At 47.6% G+C, this 24366-nt stretch overlaps 3 protein-coding genes across 7 annotated transcripts; 1 reads left to right on the top strand and 2 right to left on the bottom strand.

The window, feature by feature from the left end:
- Positions 1-116: 116 nt before the first annotated feature.
- Positions 117-11758, top strand: PHLDB3 (pleckstrin homology like domain family B member 3). 5 transcript variants are annotated; one of them, XM_033084415.2, is made up of 7 exons: positions 117-184; positions 1151-1229; positions 2010-2189; positions 2429-2442; positions 4326-4503; positions 6286-6371; positions 11497-11758. In XM_033084415.2, the coding sequence occupies exons 1-7, from the start codon at positions 156-158 to the stop codon at positions 11573-11575; spliced, it is 645 nt and encodes a 214-aa protein (XP_032940306.1). In that variant the 5' UTR covers positions 117-155; the 3' UTR covers positions 11576-11758. The 5 variants fall into 5 exon arrangements, with proteins under 5 accessions (XP_032940306.1, XP_032940305.1, XP_032940303.1 ...); XM_033084414.1 differs by lacking the exons at positions 2429-2442; positions 11497-11758 and adding an exon at positions 7409-7638 and having other exon boundaries at positions 2010-2063; positions 2097-2189; XM_033084412.1 differs by lacking the exon at positions 11497-11758 and adding an exon at positions 7409-7638.
- LOC117010172 (ly6/PLAUR domain-containing protein 3-like) lies at positions 11671-18674 on the bottom strand. The gene is made up of 6 exons (XM_033084431.1): positions 18411-18674; positions 16584-16709; positions 13999-14172; positions 12355-12495; positions 11744-12277; positions 11671-11681 (listed from the first exon to the last, which is right to left on the bottom strand). Exons 1-6 carry the CDS (start codon positions 18613-18615, stop codon positions 11671-11673), a joined length of 1191 nt encoding a protein of 396 aa, XP_032940322.1. The 5' UTR covers positions 18616-18674.
- A 200-nt stretch (positions 18675-18874) lies between these two features.
- Positions 18875-24366, bottom strand: PLAUR (plasminogen activator, urokinase receptor). The gene is made up of 8 exons (XM_033084430.1): positions 24318-24366; positions 24053-24160; positions 23654-23836; positions 22975-23091; positions 21985-22104; positions 20727-20849; positions 19386-19531; positions 18875-18886 (listed from the first exon to the last, which is right to left on the bottom strand). Exons 1-8 carry the CDS (start codon positions 24364-24366, stop codon positions 18875-18877), a joined length of 858 nt encoding a protein of 285 aa, XP_032940321.1.

The raw sequence follows: 24366 nt of genomic DNA, 5'->3' as shown, positions 1-24366 counted from the left end.
AATTTTGGGATTTTTGGGGGTTTTTTGGGCTGAATTTTTTTGGTTTTTGGGGTTTTTTTGGGGGTGAATTTTGGGTTTTTGGGGTGGATTTTGGGATAAATTTTGGGGTTTTTTGGGGTTTTTTTGGGGTTTTTTTGTCCCCCCCAGGAGCGCTGATGCTGCAGCTGGACCCGGAGTCGTACAGGTGAGAGTGACCCCAAAATGACCCAAAAATGACCCAAAAATGACCCAAAACTGACCCAAAAATGACCCAAAATGACCCCAAAGTCACCCAAAAATGACCCAAAGTGACCCAAATCTGGCCTCAAACTGACCCTAAAACTGACTCTAAAACAGGCCCAAAATTGACCCAAAAATTACCCAGGAATTGACCCAAATTAGCTCTAAACTGTCCCAAAACTGACCCAAAACTGACCCAAAACTGACCCAAAACTGACCCAAAAACTGACCCAAAAAATGACCCCAAAATTAACCCTAAAAATGACCCCAAAGTGACCCCAGAGTGACCCCAGAGTGACCCCAAAATGACCCAAAAATGACCCAAAAATGACCCAAATTAACCCTAAAATTGACCCAGTATCCCCCAGTACCCCCCAGTTGTTCCCAGTTACTCCCCCAGTCCCTCCCAGTCCCTCCCAGTCCCTCCCAGTATCTCCCAGTGTTCCCAGTTCCTCTCCCAGTTCCTCTCCCAGTCCCTCCCAGTTCCCCTCCCAGTCCCCTCCCAGTCCCTCCCAGTCCCTCCCAGTAACTCCCAGTTGTTCCCAGTGTCCCCAGTTCCCCTCCCAGTTCCCCCCAGTAACTCCCAGTATCCCCAGTACGTGTCCCCAGTCCCTCCCAGTCCCTCCCAGTTGTTCCCAGTAGCTCCCAGTTCCCCTCCCAGTCCCTCCCAGTCCCTCCCAGTCCCTCCCAGTAACTCCCAGTGTCACCAGTTCCTCTCCCAGTTCCTCTCCCAGTCCCTCCCAGTTCCTCTCCCAGTCCCTCCCAGTCCCCCCCAGTAACTCCCAGTCTCCCCAGTACGTGTCCCCAGTCCCTCCCAGTCCCTCCCAGTAACTCCCAGTAACTCCCAGTATCCCCAGTACGTGTCTCCAGTTGTTCCCAGTTCCCCTCCCAGTCCCTCCCAGTCCCCCCCAGTAACTCCCAGTGTTCCCAGTACGTGTCTCCAGCTGGCCCAGTTGCAGCTCCGGGTGCGGGAGGCGCTGGCCGAGCGAGAGCGGCTGCTGCGGGCGCGGGTGAGGGGGCGTGGCCTGGGGAGGGGGCGGGGCCGGGGTGGGTGTGGCCTAAAGAATGACATCATCCATTGTTACAATGGTGGGCGTGGCTTATATGGGTGTAGGCGTGGTTTAATTGGGCGTGGTTTATTTGGGTATGTCCCGTTGTATAATCCATTGTTTCTGTTGGTGGGCGTGGCTTAATTTTGTGTGGGCGTGGCCTAAATGATGATGTAATCCATTGTTGCAGTGGTGGGCGTGGTCTAAATGGGTGTGGGCGTGGCCTAAATGCAATAATTAGGTGGTTGGTGGGTGTGGCTTAATTGGGTGTGGGCGTGGCTTAAAGAGTGATGTGATCCATTGGTTAAATTGTGGGTGTGGCCTAAATGGGCGTGGTTTAATTGGGTGTGTCCCGTTGTATAAACCATTGTTTCTGTTGGTGGGCGTGGCTTAATTGGGTGTGGGTGTGGCCTAACTGTAATGATTTATTAAATTATTGGTGGGTGTGGTTTATTGAGTGTGGGCGTGGCCTAGAGAGTGATGTCATCCATTGTTTAAATTGTGGGTGTGGCTTAATTGGGCGTGGCCTTGTATAATTTGTTGCTAAATGGGCGTGGTTTAATTTGGTGTGGGCGTGGCCTGAAGAGTGACATAGTCGATTGTTTAAATTGGTGGGTGTGGTTTATTTTGGTGTGGGTGTGGCCTAAATGCAACCATGGTTTATTTGGTTGGTGGGCGTGGTTTGATTGGGTGTGGTCAATGTGGGCGTGGTCTAAAGGGGGTGTGGCTTCCCCAATCCAGGAGGCCCGGAAAGCCGCCAAGGCCACGCCCACAGAAACATCAATCACTGCCAAGGCCACGCCCACAGAAACGTCAATCACCACCAATGCCACGCCCACTGAAGTGCCAATCACCACCGAGGCTCCACCCCCTCTACCACAGGCCCCGCCTACTCCGGATCCAGCCCCGCCCCCTCCTGAGGTGACGCCCGGGGGAATTTGGGGAATTTTTGTGGAAATTTGGGTTTTTGTGGGACGATTTTTGTCAATTTTGGGTTTTTTGGGGGGGGGATTTTGGGGTAAAATTTGGGGTTGATTTGGGGGTGATTTTTTATTGATTTTGGGGTGATTTTTCTGGATTTTGGGGTTGATTTTGGGGTGATTTTGGCTCAATTTCAGTGAGAATTTTTGTGCTCAGTGCTAACTTTTCATCTCTCACAGCTCTCCAATTTCTCGTGAGTACTAACCCTAATTTCTAATTTCTAATTTCTAATTTCTAATTTCTAATTTCTAATTTTATTTTTTAACTTTAATTTTTAATTTTTAATTTTTAATTTCTGATTTTAATTTTTATTTTATTTTTTATTTCTAATTTTTAGTTTCTAATTTCTAACTTCTAACTTCTAATTTCTAATTTTGATTTTATTTTTTATTTCTAATTTTTGATTTCTAATTTCTAATTTCTAATCACTAATTTCTAATTTTTAATTTTTAATTCCTAGTTTCTAATTTTAATTTTTTATTTTTATTTTTAATTTTTTATTTTTATTTTTAGTTTTATTTTTAATATTTGTTTTTAACTTTTAATTTTTAATTTCTAATTTTTTATTTTTAATTTCTAATTTTTAATTTCTAATTTTTAATTTCTAATCTCTAATTTCCAATTTCGAATTTCTAATTTTTAAGTTTTAATTTCTAATTTCTAAGTTCTAATTTATTTTTTAATCTTAGTTTTTTATTTTTAATTTCTAATTTCTAATTTTAATTTTATTTTTTGATTTTTAATTTTTAATTTCTAATTTCTAATTTTTAATTTTAATTTTATTTTTTAATTTTTTATTTCTAATTTCTAATTTTTAATTTTAATTTTATTTTTAAATTTTTAATTTTATTTTTAATTTTAATTTTACTTTTTAATTTCAATGTTCTAATGTCTAATTTTAATTTTAACTTTATTTTTAAATTTTTAATTTAATTTTTAATTTTAATCCTATATTTTAATTTTAATTTTCTAATTTCTAATTTTAATTTTAATTTTATTTTTTAATTTTTAATTTAATTTTTAATTTTAATTTTATTTTTAATTTCAATTTTCTAATTTTTAGTTTTAATTTTAACTTTATTTTTGAATTTTTAATTTAATTTTTAATTTAAATTTTATTTTTTATTTCTAATTTCTAATTTTTAATTTTAATTTTATTTTTAAATTTTTAATTTAATTTTTAATTTTATTCTTATATTTTAATTTCAATTTTCTAATTTTTAATTTTAATTTTAATTTTATTTTTAAATTTTTAATTTAATTTTTAATTTTAATTTTATTTTTTAATTTCAATTTTCTAATTTTTAGTTTTAATTTTAACTTTATTTTTAAATTTTTAATTTAATTTTTAATTTTAATTTTATTTTTTATTTCTAATTTCTAATTTTTAATTTTAATTTTATTTTTACATTTTTAATTTAATTTTTAATTTTAATTTTATTTTTTAATTTCAATTTTTAAATTTCTAATTTTAATTTTAACTGTATTTTTTAATTTTTAATTTAATTTTTAATTTTAATTTTATTTTTTAATTTTAATTTTCTAATTTTTAATTTTAATTTTAACTTAATTTTTTAATTTTTTATTTAATGTTTAATTTTAATTTTATTTTTTAATTTTAATTTTCTAATAATTTTTAATTTTAATTTTAATTTTAATTTTAAATTTATTTTTAATTTTTAATTTTAATTTTATTTTTTAATTTTAATTTTCTAATTTTTAATTTTAATTTTAACTTTATTTTTAAATTTTTAATTTAATTTTTAATTTTAATTTTATTTTTTATTTCTAATTTCTAATTTTTAATTTTAATTTTATTTTTTAATTTTTAACTTAATTTTTAATTTTATTCTTATATTTTAATTTCAATTTTCTAATTTTTAATTTTAATTTTAATTTTATTTTAAATTTTTAATTTAATTTTAATTTTAATTTTATTTTTTGATTTTTAATTTTTAATTTCTAATTTTTATTTTTTAATTTTAATTTTTAAATTTCTGATTTTAATTTTAATTTTATTTTTAATTTTTAATTTAATTTTAAATTGTAATTTTAATTTAATTTTATTTTATTTAGCCCGACCTCCTCCTTGCCCTGCGCGCCCGCGGGCACCGCCCCGAGAGCGTCGGGGGGCTGCGGATCCTGGGGGGGTCCCTGCGGGGTCCCCTCACCAAAATGGGCGGAAAAATCAAAACCTGGAGGCGCCGCTGGTTCCACCTGGACCCCACCAGGAGGGTCCTGGCCTATTACGGGGGTACTGGGGAAAATTCGGGGGAAATTTGGGGGTTTTGGGTGAAATTTGGATTTTTTTGGGGTGATTTTGGGTGAAATTCTGGATTTTTTGGGGACTATATTGGTGTGAAATTTGGATTTTTTGGGGTAAAATTTGGATTTTTTGGGGTGATTTTGGGGTGAAATTTGGATTTTTTAGGGTGAAATTTGGATTTTTTGGGGCGAAATTTGGATTTTTTGGGGTGATTTAGAGGTGAAATTTGATTTTTTTTGGGTGAAATTTGGGATTTTTGGGGTGAAATTTGGATTTTTTGGGGTGAAATTCGGGTTTTTTGGGGTGAAATTTGGATTTTTTGGGGTGAAATTTGGATTTTTTGGGTGAAATTTGGGTTTTTTTGGGTGGTTTTGGGGTGAAATTTGATTTTTTTTGGGTGAAATTTGGGATGTTTTGGGGTGGAATTTGGATTTTTTGGGGTGATTTTGGGGTGAAATTTGGATTTTTTGGGGTGAAATTTGGATTTTTTGGGGTGGTTTTGGGGTGAAATTTGGATTTTTTGGGGTGAAATTTGGATTTTTTGTGGTGAAATTTGGATTTTTTGGGGTGAAATTTGGGTTTTTTTCGGGTGGTTTTGGGGTGAAATTTGATTTTTTTTGGGTGAAATTTGGGATGTTTTGGGGTGAAATTTGGATTTTTGGGGTGATTTTTGGGTGAAATTTGGATTTTTTGGGGTGAAATTTGGATTTTTTCAGGTGAAATTTGGATTTTTTGGGGGGATTTTGGGGTGAAATTTGGATTTTTGGGGTGATTTGGGGTGAAATTTTGGATTTTTTGGGGACTATTTTGGTGTGAAATTTGGATTTTTTGGGGTAAAATTTGGATTTTTTGGGGTGAAATTTGGATTTTTTGTGGTGAAATTTGAATTTTTGGGGGTGATTTAGAAGTGAAATTTTATTTTTTGGGGGTGAAATTTGGGATTTTTGGGGTGAAATTTGGATTTTTTGGGGTGAAATTTGGATTTTTAGGGGTGATTTAGAGGTGAAATTTTTTTTTTTTGGGGTGAAATTTGGGATTTTTGGGGTGATTTTGGATTTTTTGGGGTGGTTTTGGGGTGAAATTTGGATTTTTTGGGGTGGTTTTGGGGTGAAATTTGGATTTTTTGGGGGGATTTTGGGGTGAGTTTTGGATTTTTTGGGGTGAAATTTGGATTTTTTGGGGTGAAATTTGGATTTTTTGAGGAATATTTTGGGGTGAATTTTGGGTTTTTAAGGAAAAATATTGGGGGGTATGGAGGGATTTTGGGGTGAAATTTGGATTTTTTTGAGTGAAATTTGGATTTTTGGGGTGATTTTAGGGTGAAATTTTGATTTTTTGGGTGGAATTTTGATTTTTAAGGAACGATTTGGGGGTATGGTGGGATTTTGGGGTGAAATTTGGGTTTTTTGGGGTGATTTTGGGGTGAAATTTGGATTTTTTTGAGGAATATTTTGGGGTGAAATTTGGATTTTTAAGGAAAAATATTGGGTGGAATATGGTGGAATTTTGGGGTACAGGAATGATTTTTTTGGGGTGATTTTGGGGTGAAATTTGGGATTTTTAAGGAAAAATTTGGGAGGAATATGGCAGAATTTTGGGGTGAAATTTGGATTTTTAAGTTAAAATCTTGGGGAAAATGGCAGAATTTTGGGGTGAAATTTGGGATTTTAAGTAAAAACACGTTGAGGTGATTTTGGGTGAAATGTGGCGGAATTTTGGGGCACAGAATTTTTTTTTTTGGGGTCACAGCTCAGCTTTTTTTCCCCCCAGACCAAGCCCAGACGAAGCTCAAGGGCGTCATTTACTTCCAGGCCATCGAGGAAGTTTGGTACGACCCCGGGCGCGTGGCCGGAAAGGTAAAAAAAAAATTTTAAAAATTTTTTAAAAAATTAAATTTAAATTTTATGGGTTCAACATGGCCGCCAGGAAAAGGAAATTTTTAAAAAAATTAAAAATTTTTAAAATTAAATTTTATGGGTTCAATATGGCCGCCAGGAAAAGGAAATTTAAAAAAAAAAATTTTTTTTTAAATTTAGATTTAAATTTTACGGGTCCAACATGGCCACCAGGAAAAGGAAATTTAAAAATTAAAATAATAATAATAATAATAATAATAATAATAATAATAATAATAATAATAATAATAATAATAATAATAATAATTTTAAAATTTAAATTTTATTGGTCCAACATGGCCACCAGGAAAAGGAAATTTTAAAAAATAAATTTAAAAAACCCCAAAAAATTAAAATTTATGGGTCCAATATGGGCGCCAAGAAAAGGAAATGAAAAAAAAAAAATGGAATTTAAATTTTATGGGTTCAATATGGCTGCCAGGAAAAGAAAATTAAAAAAACAAAATTAAATTTAAATTTTATGGGTTCAAAATGGCCACCAGGAAAAGGAAATTTAAAAAAAATATTTTTTTTTTTAAATTTAAATTTAAATTTTACTGGTTCAACATGGCCGCCAGGAAAAAGAAATTAAAATAAAAATAATAATAACTTTTTAAAAATTGACTTTTATGGGTTCAACATGGCTGCCAGAAAAAGGAAATTTAAAAAAAAAATTTAAAAATGTAAAAAATTAAATTAAATTAAAACTTTATGGGTCCAACATGGCCGCCAGAAAAAGGAAATTGTAAAAAAAAATTTTAAAAAAATTAAAAAATTAAATTTAAATTTTATGGGTCCAACATGGCCGCCAGGAAAAGGAAATTTTAAAAAATAAATTTAAAAAACCCAAAAAATTAAAATTTATGGGTCCAACATGGCCGCCAAGAAAAGGAAATTTTAAAAAAAAAATTTTAAAAAAAATTTTAAAATTAAATTTAAATTTTATGAGAATTAAACATGAAATTAAAAGGAAATAAAAAACCAAAATGTCTCCCCAGAGCCCCAACCCCCGCCTCACCTTCTGCCTCAAGACGTACGAGCGCCTGTTCTGGCTGGTGGCGCCGAGCGCGGAGGCGCTGCGGATCTGGATGGACGCGGTGCTGACGCTGACGCGCGCGGGGGGATCCTTCTGACATTGAAATCTTGGTTTATGTCGTTTTATTTCATTTTTTCTGTCATTTTATTTCATTTTTTCTGTCATTTTTTCTTCATTTTATTTCATTTTTTCTTCATTTTTTTGTCATTTTTTCTTCATTTTTTCCGCTATTTTTCAGTCATGGTTTCCGCCATTTTCCCCTCAGGTTTTCCCACTCTTTTTCCCCTCACATTTTCCACCATTTTTCCTTCATGTTTTCCTATTTTTCCCCTCAAATTTTCTTAGATTTTCCCCTCACATTTTCCGCCATTTTCCCCTCACATTTTCCGCCTTTTTCTCCTCACATTTTCCGCCTTTTTCCCCTCATGTTTTCCTTCATTTTTCCTTCATCTTTTCCGCCATTTTTCCCTCACATTTTCCGCCATTTTTCTTTCATGTTTTCCGCCGTTTTCCTCTCAATTTTTCCTCCATTTTCCCCTCACATTTTTCTCCATTTTCCCCTCACATTTTCCTTTTTTCCCCTCAAATTTTCCTGCCCTTTTCCCTTCACATTTTCCACCATTTTTCCTTCTTGGTTTCCGCCATTTTCCCCTCACATTTTCCTCCATTTTTCCTCAAATTTTCCTCCATTTTCCCCTCAGATTTTCCCACCATTTTTCCTTTATGTTTTCCTTTTTTCCCCTCACATTTTCCTCCATTTTCTCTTCAGATTTCCCGCCACTTTCCCCTCACGTTTTCCACCATTTTCTCCACACATTTTCCTCCATTTTCCCCTCAATTTTTCTGCCATTTTCCCCTCACATTTTCTGCCATTTTCCCCTCACAATTTCCACCATTTTCCCCTCAAATTTTCCGCCATTTTCCCCTCAGATTTTCCTCCATTTTCCCCTCACATTTTCCACCTTTTTCCCCTCATCTTTTCCACCATTTTCCTTCAAATTTTCCACCATTTTCCCCTCACATTTTCCTCCATTTTCCCCTCAATTTTTTCTCCATTTTCTCCTCACGTTTTCCGCCATTTTCCCCTCACGTTTTCCCGCTCTTTTTCCCTTCATATTTTCCTTTTTTCCCCCTCAAATTTTCCTCCATTTTCCCCTCACATTTTTCTCCAATTTTCCCTCATGTTTCTGTCCATTTTCCCCTCAAATATTTTCCATTTCCCCCTCAAATTTTCCCGCTATTTTCCCCTCACATTTTCCACCATTTTTCCTTCATGTTTTCCTGTTTTTCCCCTCACATTTCCCGCCCTTTTCCCCTCAATTTTTCTGCCATTTTCCCCTCAAATTTTCCGCCATTTTTCCCTCACGTTTTCCTACCATTTTCCCCTCATGTTTTCCGCCATTTTCCCCTCATATTTTCCTCCATTTTTCACTCAAATTTTCTTCCATTTTCCCCTCAGGTTTTCCTCCATTTTCCCTTCATGTTTTCCTTTTTTCCTCTCAAATTTTCCTCCATTTTCCCCTCACATTTTCCGCCATTTTTCCTTCATGGTTTCCACCATTTTCCCTCACATTTTTCTCCATTTTCCCGTCAGGTTTTCCTGCTCTTTTTCCATTCATGTTTTCCTTTTTTTCCCCTCAAATTTTCCACCATTTTTCCTTCATCTTTTCTACCATTTTTTTTTCATTTTTTCCGCCGTTTTCCCTTCATGTTTTCCGCCATTTTCCCCTCACATTTTCCACCATTTTTCCTTCATGGTTTCCACCATTTTCTCTTCACATTTTTCTCCATTTTCTCCTCAGGTTTTCCCGCCCTTTTCCCTTCATGTTTTCCTTTTTTTCCCTCATATTTTCCGCCATTTTTCCTTCATCTTTTCTGCCATTTTTAATTCATTCTTTCCGCCATTTTTCCTTCATGTTTCCATCATTTTCCCCTCATATTTTCCTTCATTTTTCCCTAAAAGTTTCCTCCGTTTTCCCCTCACATTTTCTTCCATTTTCCCCTCACATTTTCCATCATTTTTCCTTCATGGCTTCCGCCATTTTCCCCTCATATTTTCCTCCATTTTCCCCTCACATTTTCCATCATTTTTCCTTCATATTTCCCTTTTTTCCCCTCAAATTTTCCTCCATTTTCCCCTCACATTCTCCACCATTTTTCCTTCATGGTTTCCACCATTTTCTCTTCACATTTTTCTCCATTTTCCCCTCAGGTTTTCCCGCCATTTTCCCTTCATGTTTTCCGCCATTTTCCTTCATGTTTTCCGCTATTTTCCCCTCATATTTTCCTTCATTTTTCCCTAAAAGTTTCCTCCATTTTCCCCTCATATTTCCCACCATTTTTCCTTCATGGTTTCCACCATTTTCCCCTCACATTTTCCACCATTTTCCCCTCAAATTTTCTTACATTTTTCCCTCAAATTTTCTCGCCCTTTTCCCTTCACATTTTCCACCATTTTTCCTTCCCATTTTCCTCCATTTTCCCTCACATTTTCTGCCCTTTTCCCCTCATATTTTCCTTTTTACCCCTCAAATTTTCCTACATTTTTCTCTCACATTTTCCGCCATTTTTCCTTCATGTTTTCCGCCATTTTCCCTTCAGATTTTCCGCTATTTTCCCCTCAATTTTTCTGCCATTTCCCCTCACATTTTCCACCATTTTTCTTTCACATTTTCCGCCATTTTCTCCACAAATTTTCCTCCATTTTCCCCTCACATTTTCCGCCATTTTTCCTTCATCTTTTCTGCCATTTTTTCTTCATATTTTCTGCCATTTTCTCCACACATTTTCCACCATTTTCCCCTCATGTTTTCCTCCATTTTTCCTTCATCTTTTCCACCATTTTCCCCTCAAATTTTTCTCCATTTTCCCTTCGGATTTTCTGCCATTTTTCCCTCAGGTTTTCCCGCCATTTTCCCCTGACATTTTCCACCATTTTCCCTTCACATTTTCCTTTTTTCCCCTCAAATTTTCTTGCCCTTTTCCCCTCACATTTCCCACCATTTTTTTCTCCCATTTCCTGCCATTTTCCCCCCAGGTTTTCCCGCCATTTTGCCCTCACATTTTGCCGCCATTTTCCCCTCAAATTTTCCCGCCATTTTCCCTCCCATTTCCCGCCATTTTCCCTTCAGGTTTTCCCGCCATTTTCCCCTCACATTTTCCCGCCATTTTCCCCTCACATTTTCCCGCCATTTCCCTTCCCGTTTCCCGCCCCCTGGGTTGTATTTATTAAAGGTTTTTTTGGGTCAAAATCCTCTTTTCTGGTCATTTTTGGGAGGGGGGGATTGTGGATAAGAAAAAAGGAAAATAAAAATAAAAATAAAAGTAAAAATAAAAAGTAAAAATTAAAAAATAAAAGTAAAAATAAAAGTAAAAGTAAAAATAAAAATAAATAAATATAAATATAAATATAAATATAAATATAAATATAAATATAAATATAAATATAAATATAATTATAGAAATAGAAATGTAAATGGAAATTCAAATAGAAATAGAAATTGAAATAGAAATGGAAATAGAAGTGGAATGGAAATTCAAATAGAAATAGAAATAGAAATAGAAATTGAAAGAGAAACAAAAATGTTGAAAAATTAATGAAAAATATTGAAAATCTAACAGAAAAAATTGAAAAACAACAAAATTAAAAAGATAATAAAAAGAAAAAAAATTACAATGAAAAATATTTTAAAAATTAATTTAAAATATTGAAAATATAATGGAAAAAAATTGAAAACCAGCAAAATTAAAAAGATAATAAAAAGAACAAAAATTACAATGAAAAATATTTTTTAAATTAATTTAAAATATTGAAAAAATTAATGAAAAATATTGAAAACATGACATAAAAAAAATTGAAAAACCTAACAAAACATATTAAAAAAAAAAAGAAAAAAAATCTCTGCAAAATTAGAATTAAAATACCAAAACCCTAATTAAAAAAATTTTAAAATAAAACAAAAAATAATTTTAAAATAAACATTAAAAAATTTAAATTCACACAATAACGACACCGCCGCTCGCTTTTCCCGCCACGTTCGTTTATTTCAGCGCAGGAGGGGCAGCAACAGGAAGGGGAGGAGCCACCCGGGCCCGCCCAGGGCTTGGCCCCGCCCCACCGGCCCTTTGACCCCGTCCTTGCGCCCCATTGGCCGGCTGTGTACCACGTGACCGGCAGCCATTTTGTCACCGGAAGCCATTTTATCCTCGGTGGCCATTTTGTCTTCAGCGGCCATCTTGTCTCCGGAAGCCATTTTGTCACCGGAAGCCATCTTGTCCCCGGAAGCCATTTTGTCACCGGAAGCCATTTTGTCTCCAGCAGCCATCTTCTTCCCGGAAGCCATCTTGTCACCGGAAACCATCTTGTCCCCTTCAGCCATTTTCTCCCCGGCAGCCATCTTGTCACCATCAGCCATTTTCTCCCCGGCAGCCATCTTGCCACCATCAGCCATTTTGTCCCCAGCATCCATTTTATCCCCGGCAGCCATCTTGCCCCCGGCAGCCATCTTGCCACCACCAGCCCTCCTATTCCCGCTGACCCCTTCACTCTCAGCCCCCGCCATTTTGGAACCACCCCCACCACCGTCAGCCATCTTGTCCCCCCCACCCTCCGTAGCATTCCCGGGCGTGGCCGTGGGGGCGTGGCCGTGCGGGAGCAGCTCGAGGCGGGGCAGGTCGGGCTCGAAGAAGGTTTGGTTGGCCGGGTGTTGATTGCAGAGGTCTCCACGGCAACAGGAGCCGCCCAGCGACGCCGCGTCGTCCCCGCGCCGCTCCCGCCCGCAGGCGCCGTCGGCGACGCAGCCGCGGATTTCCCGCCAAAAGGTGAGGTTACCTGGGGGGGGAAATTCAAGGGTAATAAACCCCGCCCAGGGTGACACTTCCGGTCAGGTGACGCGTCACGTGACCCACCCATGCGCAAAGTGACGTTGCCGTGGAAACAGGCGCGCTGGTCGTCGTAGCAACGGACGATGGCGGAGGGGGGGCAGGGCCCGGCCTCGGGGCAGCCGTAACAGCGAATCCCGTTGGGCGTCCGGGCGCTGGCGTTGGGGGCTGGGGGGGGTCAAAGGTCACGGAGGGGTCGTGGGGTCACGTCAAGGACACGCCCCCTCCCGGTTTGTTGGGCTGGTTGTGCTGGGAGGGGTTTCCCAGTATGGACCAGTATGGACCAGTAGGAGGTGGGGGTGGGTTCTGGTTTGTCCCAGTTTGTCCCAGTTTGTCCCAGTTTATCCCAGTGTCCCTAAATCTCCTCCCAGTTCCCTCCCAGTACATCCCAGTCCCTCCCAATCCTCTCCCAGTCCCTCCCAGTCCCCCCAGTAACAGACTGGGGCAGCGCCCCGTGCCCCCCCAGTCCCTCCCAGTACCCCCAAATCTCTTCCCAATCATCTCCCAGTGCCTCCCAATCCCCTCCCAGTTCCCTCCCAGTCCCTCCCAGTTTATCCCAGTCCCTCCCAGTCCCCTCAAATCCCCTCCCAGTCCCTCACAGCTCATCCCAGTCCCTCCCAGTCCCTCCCAGTCGCTCCCAGTCTCTTCCAGTCCCTCCCAATCCCCTCCCAGTCCTTCCCAGTCCATCCCAGTCACTCCCAGTCCCCCCAAATCCCCTCTCAGTCCCTCCCAATCCCCTCCCAGTTTATTCCCAGTCCCCTCCCAGTCCATCCCAGTCCCTCCCAGTCCCTCCCAGTCCATCCCAGTTCCCATTAACAAACCCCCAGTGTCTCCCAGTCTCCCCCTGGTGGCGCCTTTGGGAACTGCGCCCTGTTCCCAGTCCATCCCAGTCCATCCCAGTCCCTCCCAGTGCCTCCCAGTTCATCCCAGTTCATCCCAGTTCCCTCCCAGTGCCTCCCAGTCCATCCCAGTCCCTCCCAGTAACTCCCAGTCCCTCCCAGTGCCTCCCAGTCCATCCCAGTGCCCCCAAACCGGGCTGCAGCACTCTCCCAGTGCTCCCAGTGCCTCCCAGTTCCTCCCAGTCCCTCCCAGTCCATCCCAGTCCCCTCCCAGTAACTCCCAGTCCCTCCCAGTCCATCCCAGTTCCCATTAACAAACCCCCAGTGCCTCCCAGTCTCCCCCTGGTGGCGCCTTTGGGAACTGCGCCCTGTTCCCAGTCCCTCCCAGTCCATCCCAGTCCCTCCCAGTCCAACTCAATCCCCTCCCAGTCCCTCCCAGTGCCTCCCAGTGCCCCCAAACTGGGCTCCAGCCCTCTCCCAGTGCCTCCCAGTTCATCCCAGTAACTCCCAGTTCCAGCCCAGTCCTTCCCAGTCCATCCCAGTGCCTCCCAGTGCCCTCCCAGTCCATCCCAGTCCCTCCCAGTCGCTCCCAGTCCCTCCCAGTGCCCCCAAATCTCCTCCCAGTCCCTCCCAGTCCTTTCCAGTGCCCCCAAATCCCCTCCCAGTCCATCCCAGTCCCTCCCAGTGCCCCCAGATCTCCTCCCAGTCCCCTCCCAGTCCCTCCCAGTCCTTTCCAGTGCCCCCAAATCCCCTCCCAATCCCCTCCCAGTCCCTCCCAGTGACCCCAAATCCCCTCCCAGTCCCTCCCAGTCCCTCCCAGTGCCCCCAGTACCGGGTTCAGGCAGCGCCCCGCGCCCCCCCAGGGGCAGGGCTCCGTTGCAGGACCCCCCCTCGCAGTTGCGGCGCCGCTCGAAGGCCACGAGGCCCCAGAGCTGCAGGGCCCGGGCCAGCGACCCCGGCTGACCCCGGCCGCAGCCGCGGCCACCCAGGGCGAAGCGGCCGTGACCTGAGGGGTCAGAGGTCACGGGGTCACCGGGGGGGTCATGGAGAGGGGTTTGAGGGGTGGTGCAAAGGGGAAGGATTGGAATGAGAACCAGTTCGTCCCAGTTCATCCCAGTCCCTGGACAGTCCAGAAATGACCATGATGGACACCCCAAAAATGACCACTGTGGACACTCCAGAAGTGACCATTGATGGACACCTCCAGAAATGACCACTATGGACACTCCCAGGTGGACAAGGATTAAAATGACCATGATGGACACCCCAAAATTGACCCCTATGGACACCCCCAGAAATGACCACTATGGACATCTTGGAACTGACCATTAATGGAAACCTCCAGAAATGACCATGATGGACACTCCCAGGTGGACAAGGATTGAAATGACCACGATGGACACCCCAAAACTGACCCTATGGACACCCCCTAGAACTGACCCTTCCAGAAATGACCACTATGGACACCCCAGGTGGACAAGGCCAGAAATGACCACTGTGGATACCCCAGAACTGACCCCTATGGACACCCCTAGAACTGACCCTTCCAGAAATGACCACTATGGACACCTCAGAAGTGACCATTGATGGAAACCTCCAGAAATGACCACTATGGACATCCTGGAACTGACCATTAGTGGACACTTCCAGAAATGACCACTGTGGACACCTCCAGGTGGACAAGGACTAAAATGACCACGATGGACACCCCAGAAGTGACCATTGATGGAAACCCCCAGAAATGACCGCTATGGACACTCCAGAAGTGACCATTGAGGGACTGACCCCTATGGACACCCCCAGGTGGACAAGGATTGAAATGACCACAATGGACACCCCAAAAATGACCATTGTGGACACCTCCAGAACTGACCCCTTATGGACACAGCCCCAAAAATGACCACTGTGGACACTCCAGAAATGACCATTGATGGAAACCCCAGAACTGACCCTATGGACACCCCAAAACTGACCCTTCCAGAAATGACCACTATGGACACCCCAGAACTGACCCTATGGACACCCCAGAACTGACCCCTATGGACACCCCCAGAAATGACCATTAAGGGACATCTTGGAACTGACCATTAATGGACACTTTCAGAAATGACCACTGTGGACACTCCAGAAGTGACCATTGAGGGACTGACCCCTATGGACACTCCCAGGTGGACAAGGCCAGAACTGACCACTGTGGACACCCCAAAACTGACCCCTTATTATGGACACCCCCCAGAAATGATCCCTATGGACACTCCCAGGTGGACAAGGCCAGAAATGACCATGATGGACACCCCAAAACTGACCCCTATGGACACCCCCAGAAATGACCATTAAGGGACATCTTGGAACTGACCATTAATGGACACTTCCAGAAATGACCACTGTGGACACTCCAGAAGTGACCATTGAGGGACTGACCCCTATGGACACTCCCAGGTGGACAAGGATTGAAATGACCACAATGGACACCCCAAAAATGACCATTAGTGGACACTCCAGAAGTGACCATTGATGGAAACCCCCCAGAAATGACCACTATGGACACTCCCAGGTGGACATGGCCAGAAATGACCACGATGGACACCCCAAAACTGACCCCTATGGACACCCCCAGAAATGACCATTAAGGGACATCTTGGAACTGACCATCAATAGAAACCTCCAGAAATGACCATGATGGACACCCCAGGTGGACAAGGCCAGAAATGACCACTGTGGATACCCCAGAACTGACCCTTTATGGAAACCCTAAAAGTGACCACTATGGACATTCCTTATGGACACAGCCCCAAAGTGACCACTGTGGACACCCCAAAACTGACCCCTTACTATGGACACCCCCCAGAAATGACCATTAAGGGACATCTTGGAACTGACCCTATGGACACCCCAAAACTGACCCTTAATGGAAATCCCAAAACTGACCCCTTATTATGGACACTCCCCAAAAATGACCACTGTGGACACCCCCAGGTGGACAAGGATAGAAATGACCATGATGGACACCCCAAAACTGACCCTATGGACACCCCCCAGAACTGACCCTTCCAGAAATGACCACTATGGACACCCCAGAACTGACCATTAATGGAAATCCCCCAAAAATGACCACTATGGACACCCCAAAAATGACCCTATGGACACATCCCAGAACTGACCATTGATGGAAATCCCAGAACTGACCCCTTATGGACACAGCCCCAAAAATGACCACTGTGGACACACCCAGAACTGACCATTAGTGGAAATCTCAAAAAAAATGACCACTATGGACACCCCAAAAATGACCCCTATGGACACATCCCAGAACTGACCATTGATGGACACCCCAAAAAATGACCATTAATGGACACAACCCACAAAGTGACCACTATGGACACCCCAAAACTGACCCTCACCCCATCCCCCACTCACTCCAGGTGACGGCCACCAGCGCCTCGCTGCAGACGTCGCTCTCCGCGGGGCAGGTGACGTTGGTGACGTCCCCACAGATTCCGTCGTCGTCCGCCCCACAGCTCAGGCACTGCAGCCCCAGAGATCCTGCCCCATAGATCCAGCCCTATAGATCCTGCCCCATAGATCCATCCCCATAGATCCTGCCCCATAGATCCAGCCCCATAGATCCTGCCCCACACATCCCACCCAGCCCCACAGCTCAGGCACTGCAGCCCCAGAGATCCTGCCCCACAGATTCTGCCCTATAGATCCTGCCCTATAGATCCTGCCCCACAGATCCCCCCCAGCCCCACAGCTCAGGCACTGCAGCCCCAGAGATCCTGCCCCATAGATTCAGCCCTATAGATCCTGCCCCACAGATCCTGCCCCATAGATCCTGCCCCACAGATTCTGCCCTATAGATCCAGCCCCACACATCCAGCCCCACACATCCAGCCCTATAGATCCTGCCCCATAGATCCCTGCAGCCCCAGAGATCCTGCCCCACAGCTCAGGCACTGCAGCCCCATAGATCCTGCCCCACACATCCAACCCTATAGATCCTGCCCCACAGATCCAGCCCTATAGATCCTGCCCCACAGATCCCACCCAGCCCCACAGCTCAGGCACTGCAGCCCCATAGATCCTGCAGCCCCACAGATTCTGCCCTATAGATCCTGCCCTATAGATCCTGCCCCACAGATCCTGCCCCATAGATCCTGCCCCACAGATCCAGCCCCACAGATCCCTGCAGCCCCATAGATCCTGCCCCACACGTCAGAGGCCTCCAAACGTCACAAAAACAAAACCCAAACCCCAGAAACGGCCGCGCCCTCCCCGCGGGGTTTGGGACCTGCCCCGGCCTGTCCGGGCCCGACCCACGGCGCGCCCAGGGAAGCCAAAGAGGTGTGGGTGCTGCCCCATGGCTGGGCTGGTATCACCCTGCCCCATAGATCTGAGCCCTGCCCCATAGATCTGAGCTCCTGACACCCCAGAGATCTCAGCCCTGCCCCACAGATCTGAGCATTGACAACCCAAATACCCCAGAGATTTGAGCCTTGACACCCCATAGATCTCAGCCCTGCCCCATAGATCTGAGCTCCTGACAACCCAAATATCCCATAAATCTGAGCCCTGACACCCCACAGATCTCATCCCTGACACCCCATAGATCTCAGCCTTGACACTCCCTGCCCCATAGATCTGAGCCCTGAAAATCCAAGTACCCCATAGATCTGAGCCCTGACACTCCCTGTCCCACAGAGCTCATCCTTGACAATCCCTGCCCCATAGATCTGACCCCAAACACCCCACAGATCTGAGCTCTGACAACCCAAATACCCCAGAGATCTGATCCCAAGTACCCCACAGATCTCAGCCCCTGACACTCTCTGCCCTATAGATCTGAGCCCTGACACCCCATAGATCTCAGCCCTGACACCCCATAGATCTGAGCCCAAACACCCCACAGATCTGAGCCCTGACACCCCATAGATCTCAGCCCTGACTCCCCACAGATCTGAGCCCTGACACCCCATAGATCTGATCCCAAACACCCCATAGATCTGAACCCTGACACCCCATAGATCTCAGCCCTGACACCCCATAGATCTCAGCCCTGACACCCCACAGATCTGACCCCAAACACCCCATAGATCCCAGCCCTGCCCCCCATCCCCCCAAACCCCCCCGCCCCACCCCACAGCCACCACCCCTCACCCCCCCTGCCCCACACTCCCACCCCACAAACCCTGCCCCCTCCCCACCCCCCAAACCCCCCCAAATCCCCCCAAATCCCCCCCGTACCTGGCAGGAGCAGCAGCAGCAGCAGCGGCAGCAGCCGGGCCCCCCCCATGGCCCGGCCCCACATCTCGGCCCGGCCCCGGGGCCGTGGGGCAGAACCGCCCCATTTATGGGAGCCGGGACAGGGTGGGACCAGGGTGGGGACGGGGTGGGGGGCCCTGGGGGCTCCCCGCCCCATAGCGAGGTCCCACGGGTTGCTCCACCCCATAGCAGGGAACTATGGCATCCCAGAGCCTCCCCTGCCCCATAGAGTGACCCCAAGGCCTCTCCTGCCCCATAGCGTGGTCCCAAAGCCTCTCCTGCCCCATAGAGTGACCCCAAAGCCTCCTCTGCCCCATAACAGGGTCCCAAAGCCTCCCCTGCCCCATTGAGAGGTCCCAAAGCCTCCCCTGCCCCATAGCTCGGTCCCACGGGTTCCTCCACCCCATAGCAGGGTCCCAAAGCCTCCCCTGCCCCATAGCACGACCCTAAATCCTCCCCTGCCCCATAGAAGGGTCTCAAAGCCTCTCCTGCCCCATAGCAAAATCCCAAATCTCTGCCCTATAAAAAACCCCCATACCTCAGCCCCTACAGCTCTGCCCCACAGCAAAGCCCCCCAAATCTCTGCCCCATAGAAAATCCTCCCCCCACAACTCAGCCCCACACCCCCTCCCCCACCCCACTGAGTCATCCCCCAAGTGATTCACACCCCTCCCCCACCCCACCCCACCCCATAGCCGGGGGTGGGGGAGGGGCTGACCCCTCAAAAAAAATCTATGGGGCAGCGAGGAGGGGGAGGAGGAGGAGGAGGAGGAGGAGGAGGAGGGGGAGGGGCGTGAGGGGGGGAGGGGCGGAGCTGGGAGGGGGGGAGGGGTCGCCGGGGAGGGAATTGCAGAAATCGCCCCGGCAGCAGAGGAGCAGCCCCAGAGAATCGTCCTGCCCCATAGATCTGTTCTGCCCCATAGATCTGTTCTGCCCCATAGAATCGCTCTGCCCCACGGATTCCTCCTGCCCCATAGATTCGCTCTGCCCCACAGATCCCTCCTGCCCCCCGGAGCCCCCCCAGAGCCCCCCCAGCCCCACGGGGGTCTCGCACCACTCGGGGGTGGCGCAGCCCCGGATCAGCCACGGCTCCCCCGAGGGACCTGGGGGGGGGAAAAAAAAAGGGAAAAGGGGTCAGAGGGGGGGTCCCGGCCCCATAGAGAGCCCCAAAAAATCCCCCAGACCCACAGAAACCCCCCCAAAAAAACCCCAGACCCATAGAAACCACACACAGACCCCATAGAGACCCCAAAAAAAACCCCCAGACCCACAGAGACCCCATGGAAACCCCATAGAGACCCCAAAAATCCCCTCAGACCCACAGAGACCCCAGACCCATAGAGACCTCACACAGACCCCATAGAGACCCCAGACCCACAGAGACCCCATGGAGAGCCCAAAAAATCCCCAGACCCATAGAGACCCCCCAAAAAAACCCAGACCCACAGAGACCCCAGACCCACAGAGACCCAAAAAAAATCCCCAGACCCATAGAAAGCCCCTCAAAAAAACCCCCAGACCCACAGAGACCCCAGACCCATAGAAACCCCACAGAGCCCCATAGAGACCCCCTGGAGAGCCCCCAAAAAACCCCCAGACCCATGGAAACCCCAGAGGGACCCCCATAGAGACCCCCGACCCATAGAGAGCCCAAAGAAAACCCCAGACCCACAGAGACCCCCCAAAAAACCCAGACCCATAGAGACCACACAGGGAACCCATAGAGACCCCAGACCCACAGAGACCCCATAGAGACCCCACAGAGACCCTAAAAACGCCCCCAGACCCATAGAGGCTCATGGAGACCCCATAGAGTCCCCCAGAGACCCCCCCAGACCCACAGAGACCCCAGACCCATAGAAACCTCACAGGGACCCCACAGAGACCCCAAAAACGTCCCCAGCCCCGTAGAGACCCCCCAAAAAAACCCCAGACCCACAGAGACCCCATGGAGACCCCATGGAGACCCCAAAAAAAAACCCCAGACCCACAGAAACCTCACAGGGACCCCACAGAGACCCCAGACCCATAGAGCCCCTCCCCCACCCCTCCCCCACCCCATAGAGCCCCTCCCCCACCCCACAGAGCCCCTCCCCCACCCCACAGAGCCCCTCCCCCACCCCATTAAACCCCTCCCCCACCCCATAGAAACCCCATAGATCCCCTCCCCCACCCCACAGAGCCCCTCCCCACCCCATAGATCCCCTCCCCCACCCCAAAGACCCCATAGAGCCCCTCCCCCACCCCATAGAGCCCCTCCCCCCCCCCCCCCCCCCCCCCCATCCGCCCCTCCCCCACCCAGGCTCCGGGCCAGCACACATCGGGTCCTTCCCCCCCCACAGGGCAGAGCTCGGGGGGCGCAGCCGGTGGGGGAGGGGCCGTCACAGCCCCAGCAGCGCAGGCCGGAGGGGGGAGGGGTCTCTGCGCCAGTATAGACCAGTATGGACCAGTATGAGCCAGTGTGTACCAGCATGAACCAGTACAGACCAGTACAGACCAGTATGGACCAGTACAGACCAGTATGGACTGGTATAAACCAGTATGGACCAGTATGAGCCAGTGTGGACTGGTACAGACCAGTACAGACCAGTACAGACCGGTATAAACCAGTATGGACTGGTATGAACTGGTACAGACCAATATGGACCAGTGTAAACCAGTACAGATTGGTATGAACCAGTACAGACCAGTATAAACTGATATGGACCAGTATGGACCAGTATGAACCAGTGTGCACCAGTACAGACCAGTACAAACCAGTATGAACCAGTATGAACCAGTAGGAACCAGTATGAACCAGTGTCGACTGGTACAGACCAGTACAAACCAGTACAAACCAGTATGGACCAGTATAGACCAGTATAAACCAGTATAGACTGGTATGGACCAGTGTAGACCAGTATAGACCAGTATGGACCAGTATAGACCAGTATAGACCAGTATAGACTGGTATGGACCAGTGCAGACCAGTATAGACCAGTATGGACCAGTGCAGACCAGTATAGACCAGTATAAACCAGTATAAACCAGTACAGACCAGTACAAACCAGTACAGACCAGTACAAACCAGTATGGACCAGTATAAAGCAGTATGGACCAGTCTAAACCAGTATGGACCAGTACAGACTGGTATAAACCAGTATGGACCAATATAAACCAGTATGGACCAGTAAGAACTGATAGGGACCAGTATGGACCAGTAAGGACCAGTTTAAACCAGTACCCCCCTCCCAGTCCCTCCCAGTCCCTCCCAGTCCCTCCCAGTTCATCCCAGTCCCTCCAGACTGGGCTGCAGCCCTCTCCCAGTGTCTCCCAGTCCATCCCAGTTCATCCCAGTAACTCCCAGTCCATCCCAGTTCCTCCCAGTCCATCCCAGTTCCTCCCAGTCCCTCCCAGTTCCCATTAACAAACCCCCTTTGTCTCTCTGTCTCCCCCTGGTGGCGCCTTTGGGAACTGCGCCCTGTTCCCAGTGCCTCCCAGTTCATCCCAGTCCCTCCCAGTCCCTCCCAGTCCCCCCCAGTCCCTCCCAGTGCCCCCCAGTCCCCCCCAGTCTCACCCAGTCCGCACTGGGCGCTCTCACAACATTTCATTTCCACCCCGCGGCCGCCGGAGTCGAAGCCCAGGAGGCCCCGGCAGGGCCCGGCCCGGCCGCAGCCGCGGAGCCGCCCCTCCCCCACTGCGGGGTCACGGGGGGGTCACGGAGGGGTCACGGGGTCACGGGGGGGAGGGGCGGGACCTCACCCACCCATTAAACCCCTCCCCCTTTTTTCTTGCCCCTCCCCCAGCCTTTAAACGCCTCCCCCTCAACTGAGGCCACGCCCCTTTTTCATGCCCCTCCCCCAACCATGGCCCCTCCCCCATTTTTTATTGCCCCTCCCCCACACCCCAGGACCCCTCCCCCACTTTTTCCTGCCCCTCCCCCACCCTTAAAACCCCTCCCCCACACCCAGGACCCCTCCCCCCAACCCCTCCCCCCATTGTGGCCCCTCCCCCTTTTTTCTTGCCCCTCCCCCACCCTTTAAACCCCTCCCCCATCGTGGCCCCTCCCATATTTTCTCTGCCCCTCCCCCACCCATTAAACCCCTCCCCCACTGTGGCCCCTCCCCCTTTTTTGCCCCTCCCCCACCCTTTAAGCCCCTCCCCATTGCGGCCCCTCCCCTTTTTTCTTGCCCCTCCCCCGCCCATTAAACCCCTCCCCCACTGTGACCCCTCCCCCTTTTTTCTTGCCCCTCCCCCACCCATTAAACCCCTCCCCCACACCCAGGATCCCTCCCCCAAACCCCTCCCCCCATCGTGGCCCCTCCCCCTTTTTTCTTGCCCCTCCCCCACTCATTAAACCCCTCCCCCTTTTCTCTGCCCCTCCCCCACCAAAACCCCTCCCCCATTGTGGCCCCTCCCACATTTTCTTGCCCCTCCCCCACTCATTAAACCCCTCCCCCACCCTTTAAACCCCTCCCCCGTTGTGGCCCCTCCCCCTTTTCTGCCCCTCCCCTACACTGACCCCGCCCCCACCTTGACCCCGCCCCTCCCCCCGCCCCTCCCCCACCTCCTCGGGGTCCCCGGGCGGTGACGTCGATGCAGCGATCGCCGGGGTGGGGGCAGGGCAGGAGGGGGGAGGGGCCCAGGCAGGAACCGTCCGAGGAGTCGCAGGTGGGGCAGAGAGCTGGGACCAGTACGGACCAGTATAAACCAGTATGGACCAGTATGGACCGGTATGGACCAGTATGGACCAGTATGGACCAGTATAAACCAGTATGGACCAGTATGGACCAGTATGGACCAGTATAAACCAGTATGGACCAGTATGGACCAGTATGGACCAGTATAAACCAGTATGGACCAGTATGGACCAGTATAAACCGGTATGGACCAGTATGGACCGGTATGGACCGGTATGGACCAGTATGGACCAGTATAGACCAGTATAAACCAGTATGGACCAGTATAGACCAGTATAAACCAGTACGGACCAGTATAAACCAGTATGGACCAGTACGGACCGGTATGGACCAGTATGGACCAGTATAAACCAGTAAAAACCAGTACAGACCAGTACGGACTGGTATAAACCAGTATGGACCAGTATGGACCAGTCCAAACCAGTAAAACCAGTTTAAACCAGTATAAACCAGTAAAACCAGTTTAAACCATTATAAACCAGTATAAACCAGTATAAACCAGTCCAAACCAGTACAAACCAGTCCCCGCCCCTCCCCCACACTCACCTGCCCCCCTCTCATCCCCGGCGGGGGGAGGGGCGGGGCTGGGGGCGGGGCTTCCCCCGGGCCCCTCCCCCCAGCGCTCCTCCCGCAGCGTCACCAGCTCCCCGTGGGACCGGAAGTGCAGCACCACTTCCGGCGGGCCGGTGACGTCACATCCGGTCAGCTCCCGCCGGAAGTGCCGCCCGCCTGGGGGTGGGGGAGGGGCTTAGAGGGGTGGGGGAGGGGAATTGAGGGTGGGGGAGGGGATTTGAGGGGTCTGGGAGGGGATTTGAGGGGTGGGGGAGGGGAATTGAAGGGTGGGGGAGGGGCAGATGGGGGTCTCACCCCTCCCCCACCCCCACCTGCCCCTCCCCCACCCCCACCCGCCCCTCCCCCACCCGCCCCTCCCCCACCCCCCCTCACCTCTCAGCGTGGTCAGGGTGGTGCGGCGGCACACGGCGTGGGGGGAGGGGCAGGGGGCGGGGTCACGGCAGCCGGTGACGTCACAGCGGGGGCAGAGGAGGGCGGGGACTGAGGGGTGGGGGAGGGGCGAGGTGAAAAAATCCAAAATTTTCCCCAAAAATTTTGGGAAAAAAATTAAAATTTTGGAGCCCCTCCCCCACCCTGAGGGGTTGTCAGGGGGGTGGGGGAGGGGTTAAAGGTGGGGGAGGGGTGGGGGAGGGGTTACCTGTTCCCAGCAGCCCCCACAGCAGCACCAGGCCCCTCCCCCACCCCAT

The sequence above is a fragment of the Catharus ustulatus genome, chromosome 39 (genome assembly GCF_009819885.2).
Source record: "Catharus ustulatus isolate bCatUst1 chromosome 39, bCatUst1.pri.v2, whole genome shotgun sequence".
Lineage (NCBI taxonomy): Eukaryota > Metazoa > Chordata > Aves > Passeriformes > Turdidae > Catharus > Catharus ustulatus.
This window is presented reverse-complemented; position numbering and strand designations above follow the sequence as displayed.